Source organism: Dermacentor variabilis, chromosome 1, assembly GCF_050947875.1.
Source record: "Dermacentor variabilis isolate Ectoservices chromosome 1, ASM5094787v1, whole genome shotgun sequence".
Taxonomy (NCBI): domain Eukaryota; kingdom Metazoa; phylum Arthropoda; class Arachnida; order Ixodida; family Ixodidae; genus Dermacentor; species Dermacentor variabilis.
In genome coordinates, this window is record NC_134568.1 from 21058246 (window position 1) to 21074805 (window position 16560).

The 16560-nt window shown below is 48.7% G+C and overlaps 1 protein-coding gene across 1 annotated transcript in view; it reads right to left on the reverse strand.

Annotated features, from left to right (window-relative positions):
* Nucleotides 1–1418: 1418 nt before the first annotated feature.
* LOC142570317 (sodium-dependent multivitamin transporter-like) overlaps nt 1419–16560 on the reverse strand; it is a 41059-nt gene continuing 25917 nt past the window's right edge. The window contains exons 5-6 of the mRNA XM_075678711.1: nt 2987–3081; nt 1419–1741 (exon numbers count right to left, since the gene is read on the reverse strand). Of these exons, the coding sequence (XP_075534826.1) occupies nt 1661–1741; nt 2987–3081 (176 nt within the window). The 3' untranslated portion in view covers nt 1419–1660. The remainder of the gene's footprint in view (nt 1742–2986; nt 3082–16560) is intronic.

Here is a 16560-nt window from a genome sequence, read left to right on the forward strand (position 1 = left end):
ACGGCATCGAACTGCTGCCAACATGGCGCGGAACGATAGATGCCAGCTGTTAAACGACTCGGCCATGCCTTCCAAAGTTTCCGCGAGGGATACGCTCGGGTTTTTATATATACCACGTTAACTTGCACGACTGTGTGTCAAAAATCGCTTTTGGGAACAGTGTTACGCCAGGTGTAGAGAGTCAAGATAGGCATCAATCGAAAGCTGAGTCCCTGGACTACATACGCTGCATTGACTTTTACGATAGACGCTGTAGTTTTATCACAGCTACCGTTTTTGTCTCGAAAATTAAGTACAAATTTTCGTCGTTTCCATAGACTTTCATTGCTGAAACTTTAGCCGCTCTAGGGACAAAATTCTTGCTAGCCACAGCGTGATCACTGCATTTGGCTCGTGTGGATTGTCTTCCATAAGATGTCTATCCCCTGCCTTTTTCAATAATCGACCTGCAGCTTTTGTTATTCGCGAAAACCCCGCTCGTTCCATTGAAAACACGCTAGCTAAGTGCCGGGACCGCTTGGGCGCTAGTTGGTACGTGCCCAGTAAGAGACGATCGGAAGATTGGTGAAAGAAGAGTAGGGAAACGACGAAAAACGGAGACGTCCAAAAGGAAAGTTCGCAGTAGGGAGTGCTACGGTTGGCGTGCAACACCCCGGACAAAAAGGATGCTCAAAGACCGTGCCTAATCGAATCGAAGGGTGGTTTCATAATTTGCTATGGTTGTCTCGAGTGGTTGCCGGTCTGGCAGGCGCCCTGCAGTGATGACAGGCCCCTTTGTGTGTGCGACTCTAGGGGAGAACCCTTTTCACAAACTGTGCTAATCCAGGGGAGCACCGTTTCTGCGAACAGTCCAACTCTAGGGGATACCTTTTCCGCGAACAAACCGGTCGCGCGGGTTGCCGCCAGAGGAGGCAAGCTCGCGCAAACGTCACCTGGGAGAAGGGATCAGCCGCCCATCCACAACCAGACGCAGTGCCTGTCACGTGGCGTTGACGTGAGCAAGATCGCGCCTACGATTTTAGCGGGTCTATTTAAGGGGCCCCGCAATGTACTTTTTTATTCATTTATTCTCTCCTTCTTATCCTTCACCAACCAATGAATAAACAGTTCAAGTTTCGCACTAGAAATAGACTCGTCCATGTTTGGTCACTATGGTCTACCGGACACCTGCAGCCCGCCGACAACGCCACGCTACCCAATAATAATGCCGGTCGAGGTTCGAGAAACAGGCGTCGCCACAGGGGTCAGAAATTTTGATTGTGGGAGTTCATAGTGGGTTTTTAATTTTTTTTATTTTTTAACCTAGGTAGGACACTAGGCAGTAGAATAGCAAGAGCTTGGTGGCGCAACCCACAAAGGGTACGCTCATAACATCCATCCATCTATCCATCCAGAACAGCTGGATATGGGGGGGGGGGGGGGGGAATGCGAAAAATTCCCGTACGTTGGGTGCATGTTAAAGAACGCCCCAGGTGGTCAAAATTAACCCTGAGTCCCCAACTACGCCATTTTTTTAACCACGCCGAGCAGTTTCACATATCTTCTCATACTTGACAATGGGTAAGTCACTACAAAAACGCTTCTTTTTCTTCTTCTTCTTCTTCTTTTTTTGATGACATATACAGCTTCTTCAAAGCACGGCAGGTAATTGAAAATTAGGTTAAACAGCCGTCGAAGAATCTTCCTCTGGAGGCACGTGGCAGGCAGTGTTTTTCAAGAAAGAAGTGGTTGGCTGGCATACCTGTGTGGTGTCCGCCAAAAAGAAAGAAAGAAAAAGTAAAATAGCATGATTTGCACGTGAAAGAACATATCCCCGGGAGCATCCAAACGTGGAGGACAAAGTTTGTTTTTGTTTTCTTTTTGTTACTGCAAGACATGCACAAAGCGTATTTGCCTCCTATTCGGAAATCTAGAAAATTTATTTCTATGAACGCGCAATGCCAGTTACAGTTCGCATTTATTTATTTATTTATTTATTTATTTATTTAATTATTTATTTTTGCAGTGGCCTGCTTATGGGTGTCTCGTGAGGATCGCATCCAGCGATAAATGTCGCCCGACACAATTCTGGTCGCGCAGAACTTTATGCCCCACCTACCAACAAGAATAAAAATTAAGCATGCAAAGGACGAAACACCGGTCTTTCCTTGTTATTTTGTATTTGTTGTTGTTTAGGCTCGACCCGCCGTGGTTGCTCAGTGGCTATGGTGTTGGGCTGCTGAGGACGAGGTCGCGAGATCGAATCCCTGCCACGGCGGCCGCATTTCGATGGGGGCGAAAACGCCCGTGTACTTAGATTTAGGTGCACGTTAAAGAACCCCAGGTGGTCGAAATTTCCGGAGTCCTTTACTAAAACGGCTTCCCTCATAATGAGAAAGTGGTTTTGGCACGTAAAACCCAATAATTTAATTTTTTTATTTTGTTTAGGCTCACAAAGACACCTGCTATAATGAAATTTGTTTCGCACATGTACAGGCAAAAAAAAAAGATGCAAAATTCCACTCTTAGATAAGGCGTAATCTTCGACCTGGCAACCTGGACCAGTGGTGTCACCACAAGCAATGCGTAAAAAAAAAGCATGGATTGAGTTTGCATGCACGCACGCGCACAGACACACACGTGCAAAATTAAGTATAGTGGAATCGCTCTGGCATTCTGAACCAGGCCACAGGAGCAAATACTACCCATATCGCAGTAGACGCACAAAAATAACCATAACTTTAGTTCGCCGACGAAATGGTTTGTTAAGATGGCGAGGCAGCGCTTGAATTCCCTGCATTGCTAGAAATAAACTACCGACAGGCTGCGCTGGAAGTGGTAAATCGTAATAACTGGTCCACGACTCTCTAGCGCAGGCATTGCGCAACTAATAATAATAATAATAATAATAATAATAATAATAATAATAATAATAATAATAATAATAATAATAATAATAATAATAATAATACGAGGCAATGGCTCACGACTCGCAAGCAAAGCTTACCGACTCGGTCTCGTTGATCAGTCCGAGCTTCCTCCACAAAGTGAGAAATAAGCTCGATGTCAAGGGTATATTCTGGCTGTACTGCTTGCGACCACCTGAAACGACATTTTATGCAGTCGAAAACTTCTGCGGTTTCAAGGATCTCTCTGTCCAGACCCGGTTTACTGTCCTACCATAGAGCACGTGCGCGTGTGTGTGTGCGTGTGTCTGCGCGTGTGCATGCGTGCGCGTGTGTCTGTGTGTGCTCGTGTGCGTGTGCGTGTGTGTGTGTGTGTGTGTGTGTGTGTGTGTGTGTGTGTGTGTGTGTGTGTGTGTGTGTGTGTGTGTGTGTGTGTGTGAGAGAGCGGCTGCAATGTCTCAATGTCGGCACCGAGGCGGAAACCACTCTCGCCCGCTCCGGTCGCGGAGACTCAAGTCCAGTATCCTCAGCCCTAGTGTCCGGTATCCTGAACCGAAGCATAGACGCAGTGCGATTCACGCAAGCAGAACACTTGCAGCCGCCCAGCAGTACGTTTTACATATAGACTTTATAAAGAGTTTCTAAAAAGACATGTACATAAAGCTGGCGTTGAGGTAGGTCACGTGGGAATTACATCAAATCCCTCGTCTTGACGCGGACGGTTTTGAATTGAGGAGCAACAGCGGCGACTCGGAGGCAATTTTCTACGCGACAACGTGATATATCGCCGCTCAGGTAGAAAACGATGGTAGACTTCTAGACGAATGCTCTGTCAATCTAGTTCGACTTAAGAGGACGCTTTCACTCGGGGCCTCCGGTTTAAATACATGGAAAGGAAAAATCGTTTTTCTCGGCACCCACTTCACCAAAGTTGAGGAGGTTCGTTTCGTTTAAAAGAAAAAAAAGTTAAAATCTAGTGACTGCCGGTTCCGATTTTTTTATTTAGGCCGTCAACTTTTTAATAGAAATTGACAAAAATCACAAATTTTCAGGAAACGAAACTATCAAGCTTGCAACTCTGCAACTCAGCAATGACAATTATAGCAGAATTGCTCCTAATGGCAGATCTAAAGCGGAGAAAATTGTTATATTCCACATGGCTTTCAAGTCAACCACTAACTTGTGAGGAGGACTTTTGCAAAACCCTTGTAAACGATGTAATAAATTCACGTAAGATATAAATTGACAAATCGAATTTGTCCGCTTTGGATGCTCTAATGGACGGAGTTCACAGAACTGCGATGTCTGTTCTAGGTGCAGAACAATGAATTTGTAAACTTCTTGCGTGTACTTTTTTCAACCTTACCAATTTTTGAAAATTCCATTAAAATAATTCAAGCCATAAATCGAAATTCCGCTTCCAACAGTCACTAGATTTTATCTTTATCTCTCAAATGCAACAAATTCTATTAAGTTCGCCCAGTGGTTATGTCAGAAAAGCGTTTCACTGTTTTACATGTATTTGAATAGACGGCATCGGAGTTGGGCCCTGCTGAACCTTCCGCCTAATATTCTTCTTCAATGCCCCTTTAAGGTAGAGGTGGGCGAATAGAATTTTTAATACTAATTGAACACGAATAGTACATGTCGAATATCTAATGGAATATTGTATAGTCAGACGAAGAAGCACAGATTTATAGCAGTAAGATTCATTGCGGGATAAGTAAGTACCAAGCTTGTACTGACTAGTGAAAAAACAGTCTTCTGTGACGGACAATTAGCCTCAGTTTCAAACAGTAGAGCACTAATTGTCAGTGCAAAAATAGCCTTTCAACATCTTTAGAGCCTGGTTGCAAACAAACTTTTCACTAATGAATGGTGGCTGTGACTAGCTTTCCAAAAACGCCAAATAAGTAGCTGATAAAAAAGAAACGGTGAAACGTTGTGAGAAAGAAAAACTGCACAAGGGCTTGTGTTCCATAGGCACATGTAAAGGGGCCCGTTCCAAGAAACACATCACTGGTTGTAGCATGAAAAACAAAACTTCTACATGACTAGACAGCATGAAACATTAAATTACAGACTACCAAGCGAAAACCACAGGCTTCCATGTAGGCTACCGCCGTGAAACCGCAAACGCAGCTTAATTTGTCCAGTTTGTTTCTGCATTGTTTCAAAGAGTTTCTTTCCTTGTTTCATTTATGATATCTTGCGATACTCTGTCTGGCAGACGGAGAACAATAACCCAGGCGATTTCAACAGCCGGTTGTTGCAAAATATAAGGTCAGTTTCAACATTCGAAGTAACGAATAGTTCTCTTTAGAATACAAATAGTTAGTGTGTAATATTCAATTCGTATTCGAAACTTCAAAGATTCGCCTTTCCCTACTTTAAGGAGACCGTTTGGTAGCGAGCTCGCTGTGGAAGTACTAGAGACAAAAAAAAATAACGGCTTACTTTGTGTCGAAAACCCCGAGGTTGCCGAAATGTTATGATAAAGAAAACTATATGTGTCATGACGTCATACAATGATGCAGTTAAGTGCGATATTTGTGCAAAAAAAAAAGTGCAATTCGCGAGCATTTCATTACCCATCAGCGAGACGCTGTTGCTCGACACTGCTTGCGCCCTTGTTCACTTCAGGGCACGCGCGTAGCCTTAGTAAAATGTCTATTCAACGCTTAGCTAATTTGCTGACAGTCTTGCTTACTTAAAGGGACACTAAAGGTTACTATTAAGTCAACGTGAACAGTTGAAATACCATCACAGAAACCTCGAAACGCTTGTTTCGTGCCAAGGAGAGACTTATTTTAAGAGAAAATGCGTTCTGAAGCGTCCGCGTACCTCTAGCGCAGTTCAAATCGCCCGCCCTTCGATCGAGGAGTACTGACATCATGGTCTCATAGTGACGTTGCGCCATCGGTGAGTAGAACGGCGTCCGGAGACGGCGCTACAGCTTTTCTGCGCAAAACGCGAACGCGCGGCCAGAAACAGAGCCAAGACAGAGCCGACAGCAGAGCGGAAGCGGGAGTATGGTGGCTAGCGGAAGGAGAAACGAATTACGTCGCATATTACGTCCCACGGCACACGGAGAGTCCGTTTTCGTTAAACTATAGGCTGCGGCGAGCTCGCAGCGTGGTCAGCGTGGTCTATGAGAAGCGACGAGCCTTTTCGCACTCGCAACAGGGCATAAAAATGTGCGAATCGACGCAATACTCGGCCTAGAAACGTGCTTCGCCACAGCCAGGGCTCAATACGACCCAAGCTGGCACGACCCAGATGTCGTTTCCCGCACCGCCACCAGGCGCCGCTACTATACCTCAAACTCCAGCGCAAGACGCCCATAAGCTGGTACTTCATTCTATGACGCTAACTTCGACGCTCGTCGCAATGGACCCTGACACCGACAGATTGGCTCGCGATGGTGGGCGCAACTTCAGCGATTTGAGCACCGACGAGCGCGACCTGCTGCTGAGGGCTCGCACTGCCGGCGTCGTTGCGTACTACGACGGCGGCCTCGACACCGGCTCTCCGGAGCGGGAAGGCAACGAGGGCTTCCCACGACATCACATGGACGTGGCATTCTCGCTGCTTGTTCCAAATGAAAGTTTCGCGAGCCAGCAGAACCCTCACAGCACGACGCGATAACGAAACTACTGAAACTCCAAAGCGTGCGCAGCGCAGAGTCGAGCGCGCAGAGTCGAGCGAAAACGAAACCTTTCGAACACCCATATTACTGAAGGGTAACGTCAAAATGTTATTTTTTCTTAGAATCGAATAGACGTAGACAAGTAGCATTTTTTTCCGTCTTATAATCGAATGAAATTATATTTTTAATACGAGTAGTTGAGTATTAGTAACACAAATTATGAGGAGTCCTTTCGTCATCGGGCTAGTACCGGAATGTCGCTGGGGGGTCTCAAATCATGTCATGCATTTACCTCAATTTCTCGGTTACTAAAGCTCTGTTCGCGATTATATTGACGCCTTAGACGTTCTAGAACATTGCTCTACCACTTTAACTTGAGTTTCTGGTAACCTTTAGTGTCCCTTTAATATGCGGACATACGTGCACATGTATTTTTTGCATTAATGAAACGCGCTGCCGGGTTCGCCAGAGTGCCCTAATGGAATGGCACCAAAATAGATTGATCAGTCCACCCGACTAGATTTCAAGATGGCTATGCAGCTCACCGCGGTACTGCACCACCGCTGACAAGACAACAATTGTTCTTTGCTGTTTTATACGACAGCAAAAAGAGGCCAGCTGTGGTCGCTGAGATCCGTCTCCTGTGATCCATGTGTTCTGTATCCTTCGCTATGGAGTAATGTAGCGCATTCACCATGTCAAAGAAATTTAACACTGCTTCGAGCAGCTTTTGTTTCAGTGAAGAAGCGTACGTGCTCTGTAATTTGAGTGTCAATGGGTGGCGTATCCAGGGCCGGAATTTCGTCGGGCATGTTATTCTCTTTAACAGCTGCAGCATGAAAGCCAAAGCGTGGATATATATACTTGCCAGCGCCATTTAAATATGCCGCTGAAAGGCGACTCGCAACTGGGTGCTTCTTTGATGCAATACAGCTGGCACGTAGGCGTCCGTACATCTGTGTGCGAACTGTTCCGAGGTTAAAGTAGCTTTCTGTTTGTGCCGCTTTTCACATTTCACCTATACAATGCGATGCGTCGATGCGTACTAGATGAATTTCGCGGGGACGCTCGACTCTCACTTATCTCCTGTAATCTGGCTTCTCCGTGCAACAAAGAACCGGCGGCGTGCGGTGGGGTTGCAGGTTAGCACGAAAGATAGCGCGCGTGTTGCGAGCTGCTAACGCCGTCTAATGGCGGGGTTACTCGGCCGCAAAATGGCGCAAGGCTAGGGTGGCTAGAAGGGGAGGTGTGAATACCGGTGGCGCTTTCCTTCGGGCGCGCGTGACCCCCTTGCGCACCGATGCCACCAGGGGGAACGTGGCGCTGCTGCTCGCGGCGGGGGACTCGTAGCCGTGCTGGCCTGCGCCTCCGCTGTCAGTTGGTCTCGGCGCCCCTTTTGGAGTGTTCCTCGCGACAATCCGTAATTCGAGGGCGAGATGCAGTCGGCAGCGAAAAAGAAGACGGAGCTTTGTGCCCGGATGTGATACTGGGTGCAAGAAAACCTCAGAAAAGGTATCTCTTCCGTGCCCCTGCCTGCAAACAAGCATTTGCCAAACGGGATCGAGTGGTCCCAATGGTCAGGCCAGGCTCATTGAAGCTATGACGTCGAGGTTCCCTGCAGAAGTCATGAGGTTATTTTAACATAGTTTTTCTCTCAAAATGTGCATGATTGTTCTCTTTGGTATTTCAGATGGGGCAGCAAGAAAGAGGCCACCCTTGATGAAACTCTTCCGTTTCTTGATGAATGGGAGGCTCACTCCAATGGGCTCGGCTTTCTTAGTAACAGTACTTCTGAGGGGCTGACGATGACCATCCATTCAACAAAACACCTTCTAAAGTACCTTACCGACAATGCTGACATCATGTACATGATGACTTCGAAACTGAGCCAAGACCGCCTAGAGCAATGTTTTGGCGTTGTGAGACAAGCGAGTGGGGCAAACAATCATCCTACCCCACCTCAATTCATTCTAGTCATAAGGTGTGTATACGTGCAAGCTTGGTAAATAGTACCAATGTTTTACAGAAGTTCGGCATGCTTAAGTAACAAATGTTGCTTGCGCACATCCAGGTGTCTTAGTTTCTAGAACCTCACAAGGAGCGACGGCAATGTGTCGTCGGATGTCCTTGTTGGAGAGGTGCTGGCTGAACAAGAAAGCCACAGTGAAGACAGCGTGAAGGCTGTGCCAACAGATGCCGTGCAAGTGGCTGTGGACCACCAAAGTTATGTAGAGCACCGCAGCGACGCACGGCTTAAAGTTTATTACATTGCAGGTTATGGGGCGAGAAGACGTGTTTTGCCCACACATTGTGAAGACTGCAAAGCAGCATGTCTTAGTGATAAAGGCAATATCCCCAGAGAACTTCCATCAGAGGCATCCAAAGAGTGGCACCTTGAGGGCCTTTTATATCCCTCAGAATCGTTCTATAAGCTGGACAATGCCCTTGAAAACAAACACTCGTTTATTCAGTATAACACCCGCCGTGGTTGCTCAGGTGTTGGGCTGCTGAGCACGAGGTAGTGGGATCGCATCCCGGCCACGGCGGCCGCATTTTGATGGGGCGACATGCGAAAACACCCGTGTCCTTAGATCTAGGTGCACATTAAAGAATTCCTGGTGGTCAAAATTTCCGGAGCCCTCCACTACGGCGTGCCTCATAATCAGAAAATGGTTTTGGCACGTAGAACCCCATAATTTTTAATTCAGTGTAACACGCTGGCATGCCATATCTGTGGCCGAGATTTTGCAGTCAATTGGTTAAACATCAAAGATTGGTTGCCTAGACCATTCTGCTACCCTGACAGCCTCAGTGATACGTTTTTATTGCCTCACAAAGATTCACTTTTTGCTTAAAGGTGTCAATCAGCAGAGCAGTGAGAAGAAACGGAAAACACTGAAACCTTGTGTGTTGTAAATTTTTTTCCTCACTTGTAAATAAACGATTTCGATCTGTTGCTTCACCGTCTGCAATTATAGTAAATTGCTTATATGAGCGTCAAAATGACATGCTACAGGTCTGCAAGCGCAGACAAAAAGTGGTTTGTAAACACGTCCAGACGTTATCAGGTAATGTCTGCAGTTTACAGGTCTTACGGCACGCATAGGGTGATTGACTGCTAATCTCGAGGACGACGGCCGCATTTTCAGGGAGGCGATAAGCAAGGCGCCTGTGCGCCGTATGATGTCAAAAAAAATTATGGGGTTTTACGTGCCAAAACCACTTTCTGATTATGAGGCACGCCGTAGTGGGGGACTCCGGAAATTTGGACCACCTGGGGTTCCTTAATGTGCACCTAAATCTAAGTACACGGGTGTTTTCGCATTTCGCCCCCATCGAAATGCGGCCGCCGTGGCCCGTATGATGTCAGTGCGCGTTAAAGAACCCGAAGTGGTCGAAATTATTTCGAAGCCCCCACTAGCCCCTAACACTCAAAGCCAGCTCACGAAATGCGCACAGACGAAACGCGTTTGAATCTCGATACAGTGCGAACTGGGCCCGTAAAATTTCGCAGGTGTAACGATGTGGGCTGACATAACATTGTTGTCATGATAAAGATTAATTCTTTGACGCTCGCAGAAAGCGCGCGATACCCGAAACGGGCTCACGTTCCCTTCGGTGGTAGAGATGCAGCCGACGCGAGGCTGGCGAGGCGCTCATTTCGGCTGCGTGCTTACCCCGCCTTGGTCAACAGCGCCGCCCCGCGGCATCGGTGTGCTGTGGGGTCACGTTTGCGCCGCCGGTATTCACACCTCCCCTTCTAGCCACCCTAGCAAGGCTGCTGCTCTTTTGGCTTGAGATCGGCGAGGGGCGCGGGCCTTTCGCGCGTTTGCCCGCCGTTCGCGGGGCCATCCTGCGAAAGGCTTAGGAGCCAGACACCGGAATGGACGAACATGATCGTTTGAACGCGCCACCGTTCGCGTGACCGCACACGCCAACGATTAGGCGCCGGTGTCCAGCATGGGGGCGAACACGTACTATCGGCCAAAAAAGTAAACGGACCACGGCACCGCTGGCCGGAGCGGCTGCGGGGCCGCACCGGGGCGCTGCTATCTCGCTCCGCGTAAAGCCCCTTGATAATTTGAAAGTAACGACACTCTTTGAACTCTGCCGCCGACGCGCGACCTCCTCGCCTCCTCCTCGCCTCTTGTGCGTTCCCCCCGCGGTAACCAGTTTTGCCCCCGTTTTTCGGCACGCCGATTGGTCTCCCTGCCGTTGCCCTTGGAAACGCGCGTATCTTGGGTTTTGCTTGCGTTTTTCTTTTTCGTTCGCGCCATTTTCCTCCTGAGCACGGCTGGCTCGGCGCTTTAGCTCGGCGTAGCGAACGTTGTACGCCGTGTTTCCTGCTCTCTGTGCTAGCGCTATGCCGGGCTGTTGCGCATATAATTGCAGCAAGAAGCCTCAAGATGGTTATGCCGTTTTTATGATACCACAAGGAAAGCGTGACGGCTTGCGCAGGAAGCAGTGGCTGCGTGACATTGGCCGAAAGAACTTTATTCTGACAAAGAACAGCGTTGTTTGCGAGCTGAGGCGTCTTTCTTATGTGCTCGTAGCACAGCATCTCGTAATGCTGCATTTTTTTTTTCATTCTTCCGGCCTGCTCACCGGCGCTTTTGTTGCGGTTGTCCTCAGTATGCTTAATATTTCCCTCGCACGTCGCTAACTGTTCTTATTCAGTCGGAAGTGCAGCATTCTAGATTCTGCTTTGCGCCCTGAAAAAATTAGTGGCAAATATACCCGTATATTGCAGGTGATAAGCGTTAGCTAGTCAACATTGAGTTTTTTTTAGTTTTAAGCGGAAAGACTTTAGATCTCTATATTTCAAGGTCGCGTTGTAAACTGGAAGTATCACGTGACCCAAGTACGGCCAGAGGTGACCCAAATCATGTCCACCCCTGTATAAGAGAATGATTACCCAAGTTAATTAATGAATCATTAGTAATTGACATCAGGTGTATTAGGGAGGATTAAGGTTGATTAGAGTGTATTCAAGAAGATTAAGGTGGATTAGAGGGCATTAAGAAGGATTAAGATGCATGAATAAAGATTAAGGTGGGTGGAGGAGGATTAAGGCGGATTATGGTGGATTACGGTGAAGGGCTGATGAAAGGGTATTAGGACCGATTAGGGTCGAATAGGGTGCATGAACTAGGATTAGGGAGGATTAAGGTGGATAAAGTAAGATTAAGGTCCATTAATGTGGATTAAGGTGAATTAGGGTTGATAAAGGAGGATTAAGACCGATTAGAATGGATTAGTGTAGATTAAGGTGGATTAGGGACCATGGACCTGGGTTAGGCTTGATAGAGGTGGATTAGGGTGTATTAAGGTAGATTGGGACCATTAGGCAGGATAATGTTGGATTAAGGTGTATGAATAAGGATTAAGGTGGATGGAGGATTAAGGCGGATTATGATGGATGCGGATTGATAAAGGAGAATTAGGACTGTATATGGTAGGCTAAGGTGCATTAGGGGCGATGTACGTTGATTAGGTTGTATTAAGGCGGATTGGGAGTACTAAGCTGGATTAAGGTGGAAGAAGGAGCATCAAGGTGGATTAGGGTGGACTAAGGTGAATTAGGGTTCATTGAGTATTAAGACCGATTAGACTACCATAATCCTCCTAATGCACATTAATCCACCGAATCCACATTCATCGACCTTAATCCTCCTTCATTCACTTTAATCCACCGTAATCCACGAGAGTCCTCCTTAATGCACCCTAATCCACCTTCATCGACCTTAATCTACTCCAAACCTCCTTAATGCACTTTAATCCTCCTTAATCAACCCTACTGCTTCCTATTCACTTTAATCCACCCTAATCCGCTATAATGGTCCTTAATTCACCTTAATCCACATTCATCTATCTTAGTCCACCCTAATCCTCCTTAATCCACCCTTATCCTCCTTCATTCACTCTAATTCACTTTAGCCCACCTTAATCCTCCTTAATGCACCTTAATCCTTCTTAATCCACCCTCATCCTCCTTCATGCACTTTAATCCACCCTAATCCACTAGAATCGTCCTTAATGCTCCTCAACGCACCTTCGTCCACCCTAATCCACCTTCATCGACCTTAATCCATTAAAATCCACTTTCATCAACTTTAATCCACCTTAATGCTCCTTAATACACCCGACTTCATCTTAATCCAATCACTAATAAATCATTAATTTGCTAATCAATAATCATCTCCTATGCGCGGCTGCACATGCTTTGGTTCGCTTCCCGCCTTCCTTCGGTCACGTGATATTTTCTGTAGCTCACAACGGGACCTTAAAACAAGGTCTAAGGCTTTCGCTTAATAAACCACGCACAAAGGGATGTCACAAGCAATACTAGATCAGACGCACGAAGTAAAGCATCTGATCATGTGGCAGAAAAATTGTCTGGAGCATAGAACTCGCCCCAAAGCTCCCTTTACATGGGTATACCCCGTTCATGCGGCTTTAAGAAAAAACCAACCTCCTCATAAACGTTGCCTTCAGCATTATCGATGCTGTTATTAGCATTCATTTCTCAAAATTCTGAACCCCAGTGGGGCGCGCAACTGGCCCAAAAGAACACGCCTCCATAGAATCCTGCGGCCCGTCCGCGGGAGCCCAGGAGGAAAAGCGTGCCGTGCGCAGCCGGCGTGTGAGGAGAATCGAGGAGGAAAGCGCCGTGAGGAGGAGAGTGTCGCTACTTTCAAATTATCGAGGGGCTTTAGCTCCGCGCGCCGACGGCGAGAGTGCCCCGAGTGACGCCAGACTTGGCCCTCTCTCTCTTACGGATCCTTGTCACGCTTGATAAATTTCTAGTGCGCCGTTCGGTTGCTCTGCTGCTGACGGTCGCGACGAAAGGGACTGTGCATCGCCGTTAGTTTAGCACATGGCGCTGTCGAACAGTAGTGGACGGCCGCGGGGCGTCAAACCGCGCCACTGAGAAGGAACGAAGACTCGTTCTTAATGGTGTTTTGCTTATTGTTACGTTTCGCCTACGACGCGCGGTATAGCCGGCGCGGATGCAACGGACGCCGGGGCTTCGTTCAAAGCGGCAGACATTTTGGCCCGTTCGGCGCCGCCGCTACGCCTCCCCGCCAAGCGCGTCCAGGCATGTTCCAATGCCACGTGTCTTCGGTGTGCGTGTGTGTGTGTGTGCATGTTGGTGCCCACGCTTGTCAAAGCGCGGCAGCCGGGGAGAGGAGCTCCCCCAACTGTGAGGCGAGGGGGTCTGACCGGCGCCGGCCCGGCGGATGCGTCACCTACTCGTCCCAACGTGCCCGAGCGGCGCCGGCCCGGCGGATGCGTCACCTACTCTTCCCAACGTGTCCGAGCGGCGCCGGCCCGGCGGATGCGTCACCTACTCTTCCCAACGTTCCCGAGCGGCGCCGGCCCGGCGGATGCGTCACCTACTCTTTCCAACGTTCCCGAGCGGCGCCCGCCCGGCGGATGCGTCACCTACTCTTCCCAACGTGCTCGAGCGGCGCCGGCCCGGCGGATGCGTCACCTACTCTTCCCAACGTTCCCGAGCGGCACAGTCACGTGTGCGTCTATAGAGGCATTCCTTCTTGCCCTCAACTGCGAGAGTATAAAAGCAGCTGCCCCCGGACGCCAAGGGAGAGGCTCCGATTTCTTCTGTTGAGTAACGTGCACTCCCGTCTCTCTACTTCGGTCGACCTGACCGCCCACTCTTATGCGATGTTAGAATAAACAAGTTGTTCTGTTACCAGTCGACTCATGCTTTGCCGGGACCTTCGGATGCTTCCAGTTGTGCCCCAGGCCGCCAGGCCAACGCTACCCTTGGGGCTTGCGACCCAGGTGCAACAACTGGCGTCAGCGCTGAGGTTCCAACAACTGTCTGCCAGCGGTGAGATCGCGACAACGGAGGCCAGCAGCAAAGATATGCAGTTGACTGTATGCTGAGCAGCACAACGACCATCCGGGAGCAGTGCAACGAGCCCTGTGTGATGACTGGTTGCCTGCAGCGGAACGACTGCGCTGAATTCTTGGCTGCGAGGTTTGGTGAGTGCGGGACTTTCTTCTTCTGAGTTTTGCCAGGCTTTTGTTAGTGTCAGAAACAGAGCTGGTAATTGTGGTTGTCGTTGCTGCCGGGTTAGTTTGCGGCAAGACAATAATAGGCAGTAGAGAAAGCAGCATTCAGAGCAGCCATGGATTTGAAGTCGTTGCGCAAACCGAAATTGCTGGAGCTTGCAAGAGAGTTGGGTCTGGATGTCTCGGACAAACTCAGAAAACCAGAACTGCTAAGGGCTATTCTTGAGTTAGAAGCTGACGATGACGAGCTGTCGGAATGCCTTGAGACCATTGAGGAGAGGGAGACGGCAAAAAGAGAAGAGCGTGAACGTAAAGAACAGAAAGAGCGAGAGCAACAAGAGCGCGACCGTCAACACGCTCTGGAAATGAAGCGTCTCGAGATAGAGATGGAACACGCTCGTAATGGAAGTCAGGCACACGGTGCAGGAGAACGAGTATTGTTCAAAATGACTGACCTGATGCGGCCGTTTAAGCTTGGAGAGGACATTGGTTTGTTCCTGGTTAACTTTGAGCGAACGTGCGAGAAGCAGGGGTTCTCTCGGGAAACGTGGCCACAGCGCTTGCTCACTTTGTTACCCGGCGAGGCGGCCGACGTAGTCGCTCGCTTGAATAGAGAGGAGGCAGAGGATTTCGACAAAGTGAAATCGAGTCTGCTAAAAAAGTACAGGCTGTCAGCGGAGGTGTTCCGTCGGAAGTTTTGGGAAAATGAGAAAGGCAAAAGTGAGTCATGTACAGAGTTTGCGTACAGGCTTATGTCAAACATGCAGGAGTGGCTCAAAGAAGAGAAAGCGTTTGGTGACCACGAGAAAGTTCTGCAGTGTTTCGGGCTAGAACAGTTTTATAGTCGGTTACCTGAGAACGTGCGGTACTGGGTCTTGGATAGGCCAGACGTTAGTACAGTGGCTAAAGCCGCTGAGCTAGCCGAGGAGTTTGTGACGCGTCGGGCTCGCGGAGCTAAGGACGGTCAAAAGGGTGAATTTGGCTCGAAGTTTGAGAGGCCGAAGTTCACGCCCATGAGATTAAAGGGGGACACACGTAGTGCGGATGCGAGTGAAAGCAGTCCGACAGAACGTAAGGAGACGGCGGCAGCCGAAGCCGAACGCAGAAAGCGGTTCGAGATGAGGCAAGCGCGCGTGTGTTATACGTGCCAGAAGCCGGGTCACTTTTCGGCGCAGTGTCCAGAAACAAAAACAAAAGTCGTGTTTTTGTCATTATGCAGCACTGACGAGAACATGAAGCTTCTCGAGCCTTACATGCGAGACCTCTTCGTGAACGGGAAAGAGTGCCGAGTGCTTCGCGATTCCGCAGCTACGATGGATGTAGTTCACCCCTCTTACGTAGAACCCGATATGTTCACGGGCGAGTGCGCATGGATCAAGCAAGCCGTGGAAGCTCACAGCGTGTGTCTGCCCGTAGCAAAAGTGCTTATTGAAGGACCTTTCGGAGCACTTGAGACGGAGGCCGCAGTGTCATCTATGCTGCCCCCCCAGTACCCGTACCTATTTTCGAACAGGTCCGATCACCTCCTGCGCGAGAAGGGGCTTTTGTTTGGTGAGGCTAGCGTTCAGGCCTTAACCAGATCGAAAGTTCGGGAGCTCGCTGCAAAGGCGGTAGTTGCGGGGCCGACGTTATCAAACAGTGAAAAAGGGTCAGAGGCGCAGCAAGCTGATATTCAGAGCACGCCTGAACTGAATAAAATTGAGCCTGTAACGTTAAAGGCACCAGATACTGGAGAGGAAATTCCCGACACGGGAAAATTAGAAGAGCTATCTGCAGATTTGCTCATCGCGCCTACGTTAGACGGACTTAATAGGTTGCTAAAAGTCAGCCGGTCGGCTTTGGTAGCCGAGCAAAAGAAGGATGGCAGCCTAGAAAAATACGCTGCATTATCAAGGAAGGTATCGCCAAGAAAAATGCTCGCTTTGTGGAAAGAGGTGGGGTCCTGTACCGGAAGTATCTAGACCGCAGGGGAGTGGAGTTCGATCA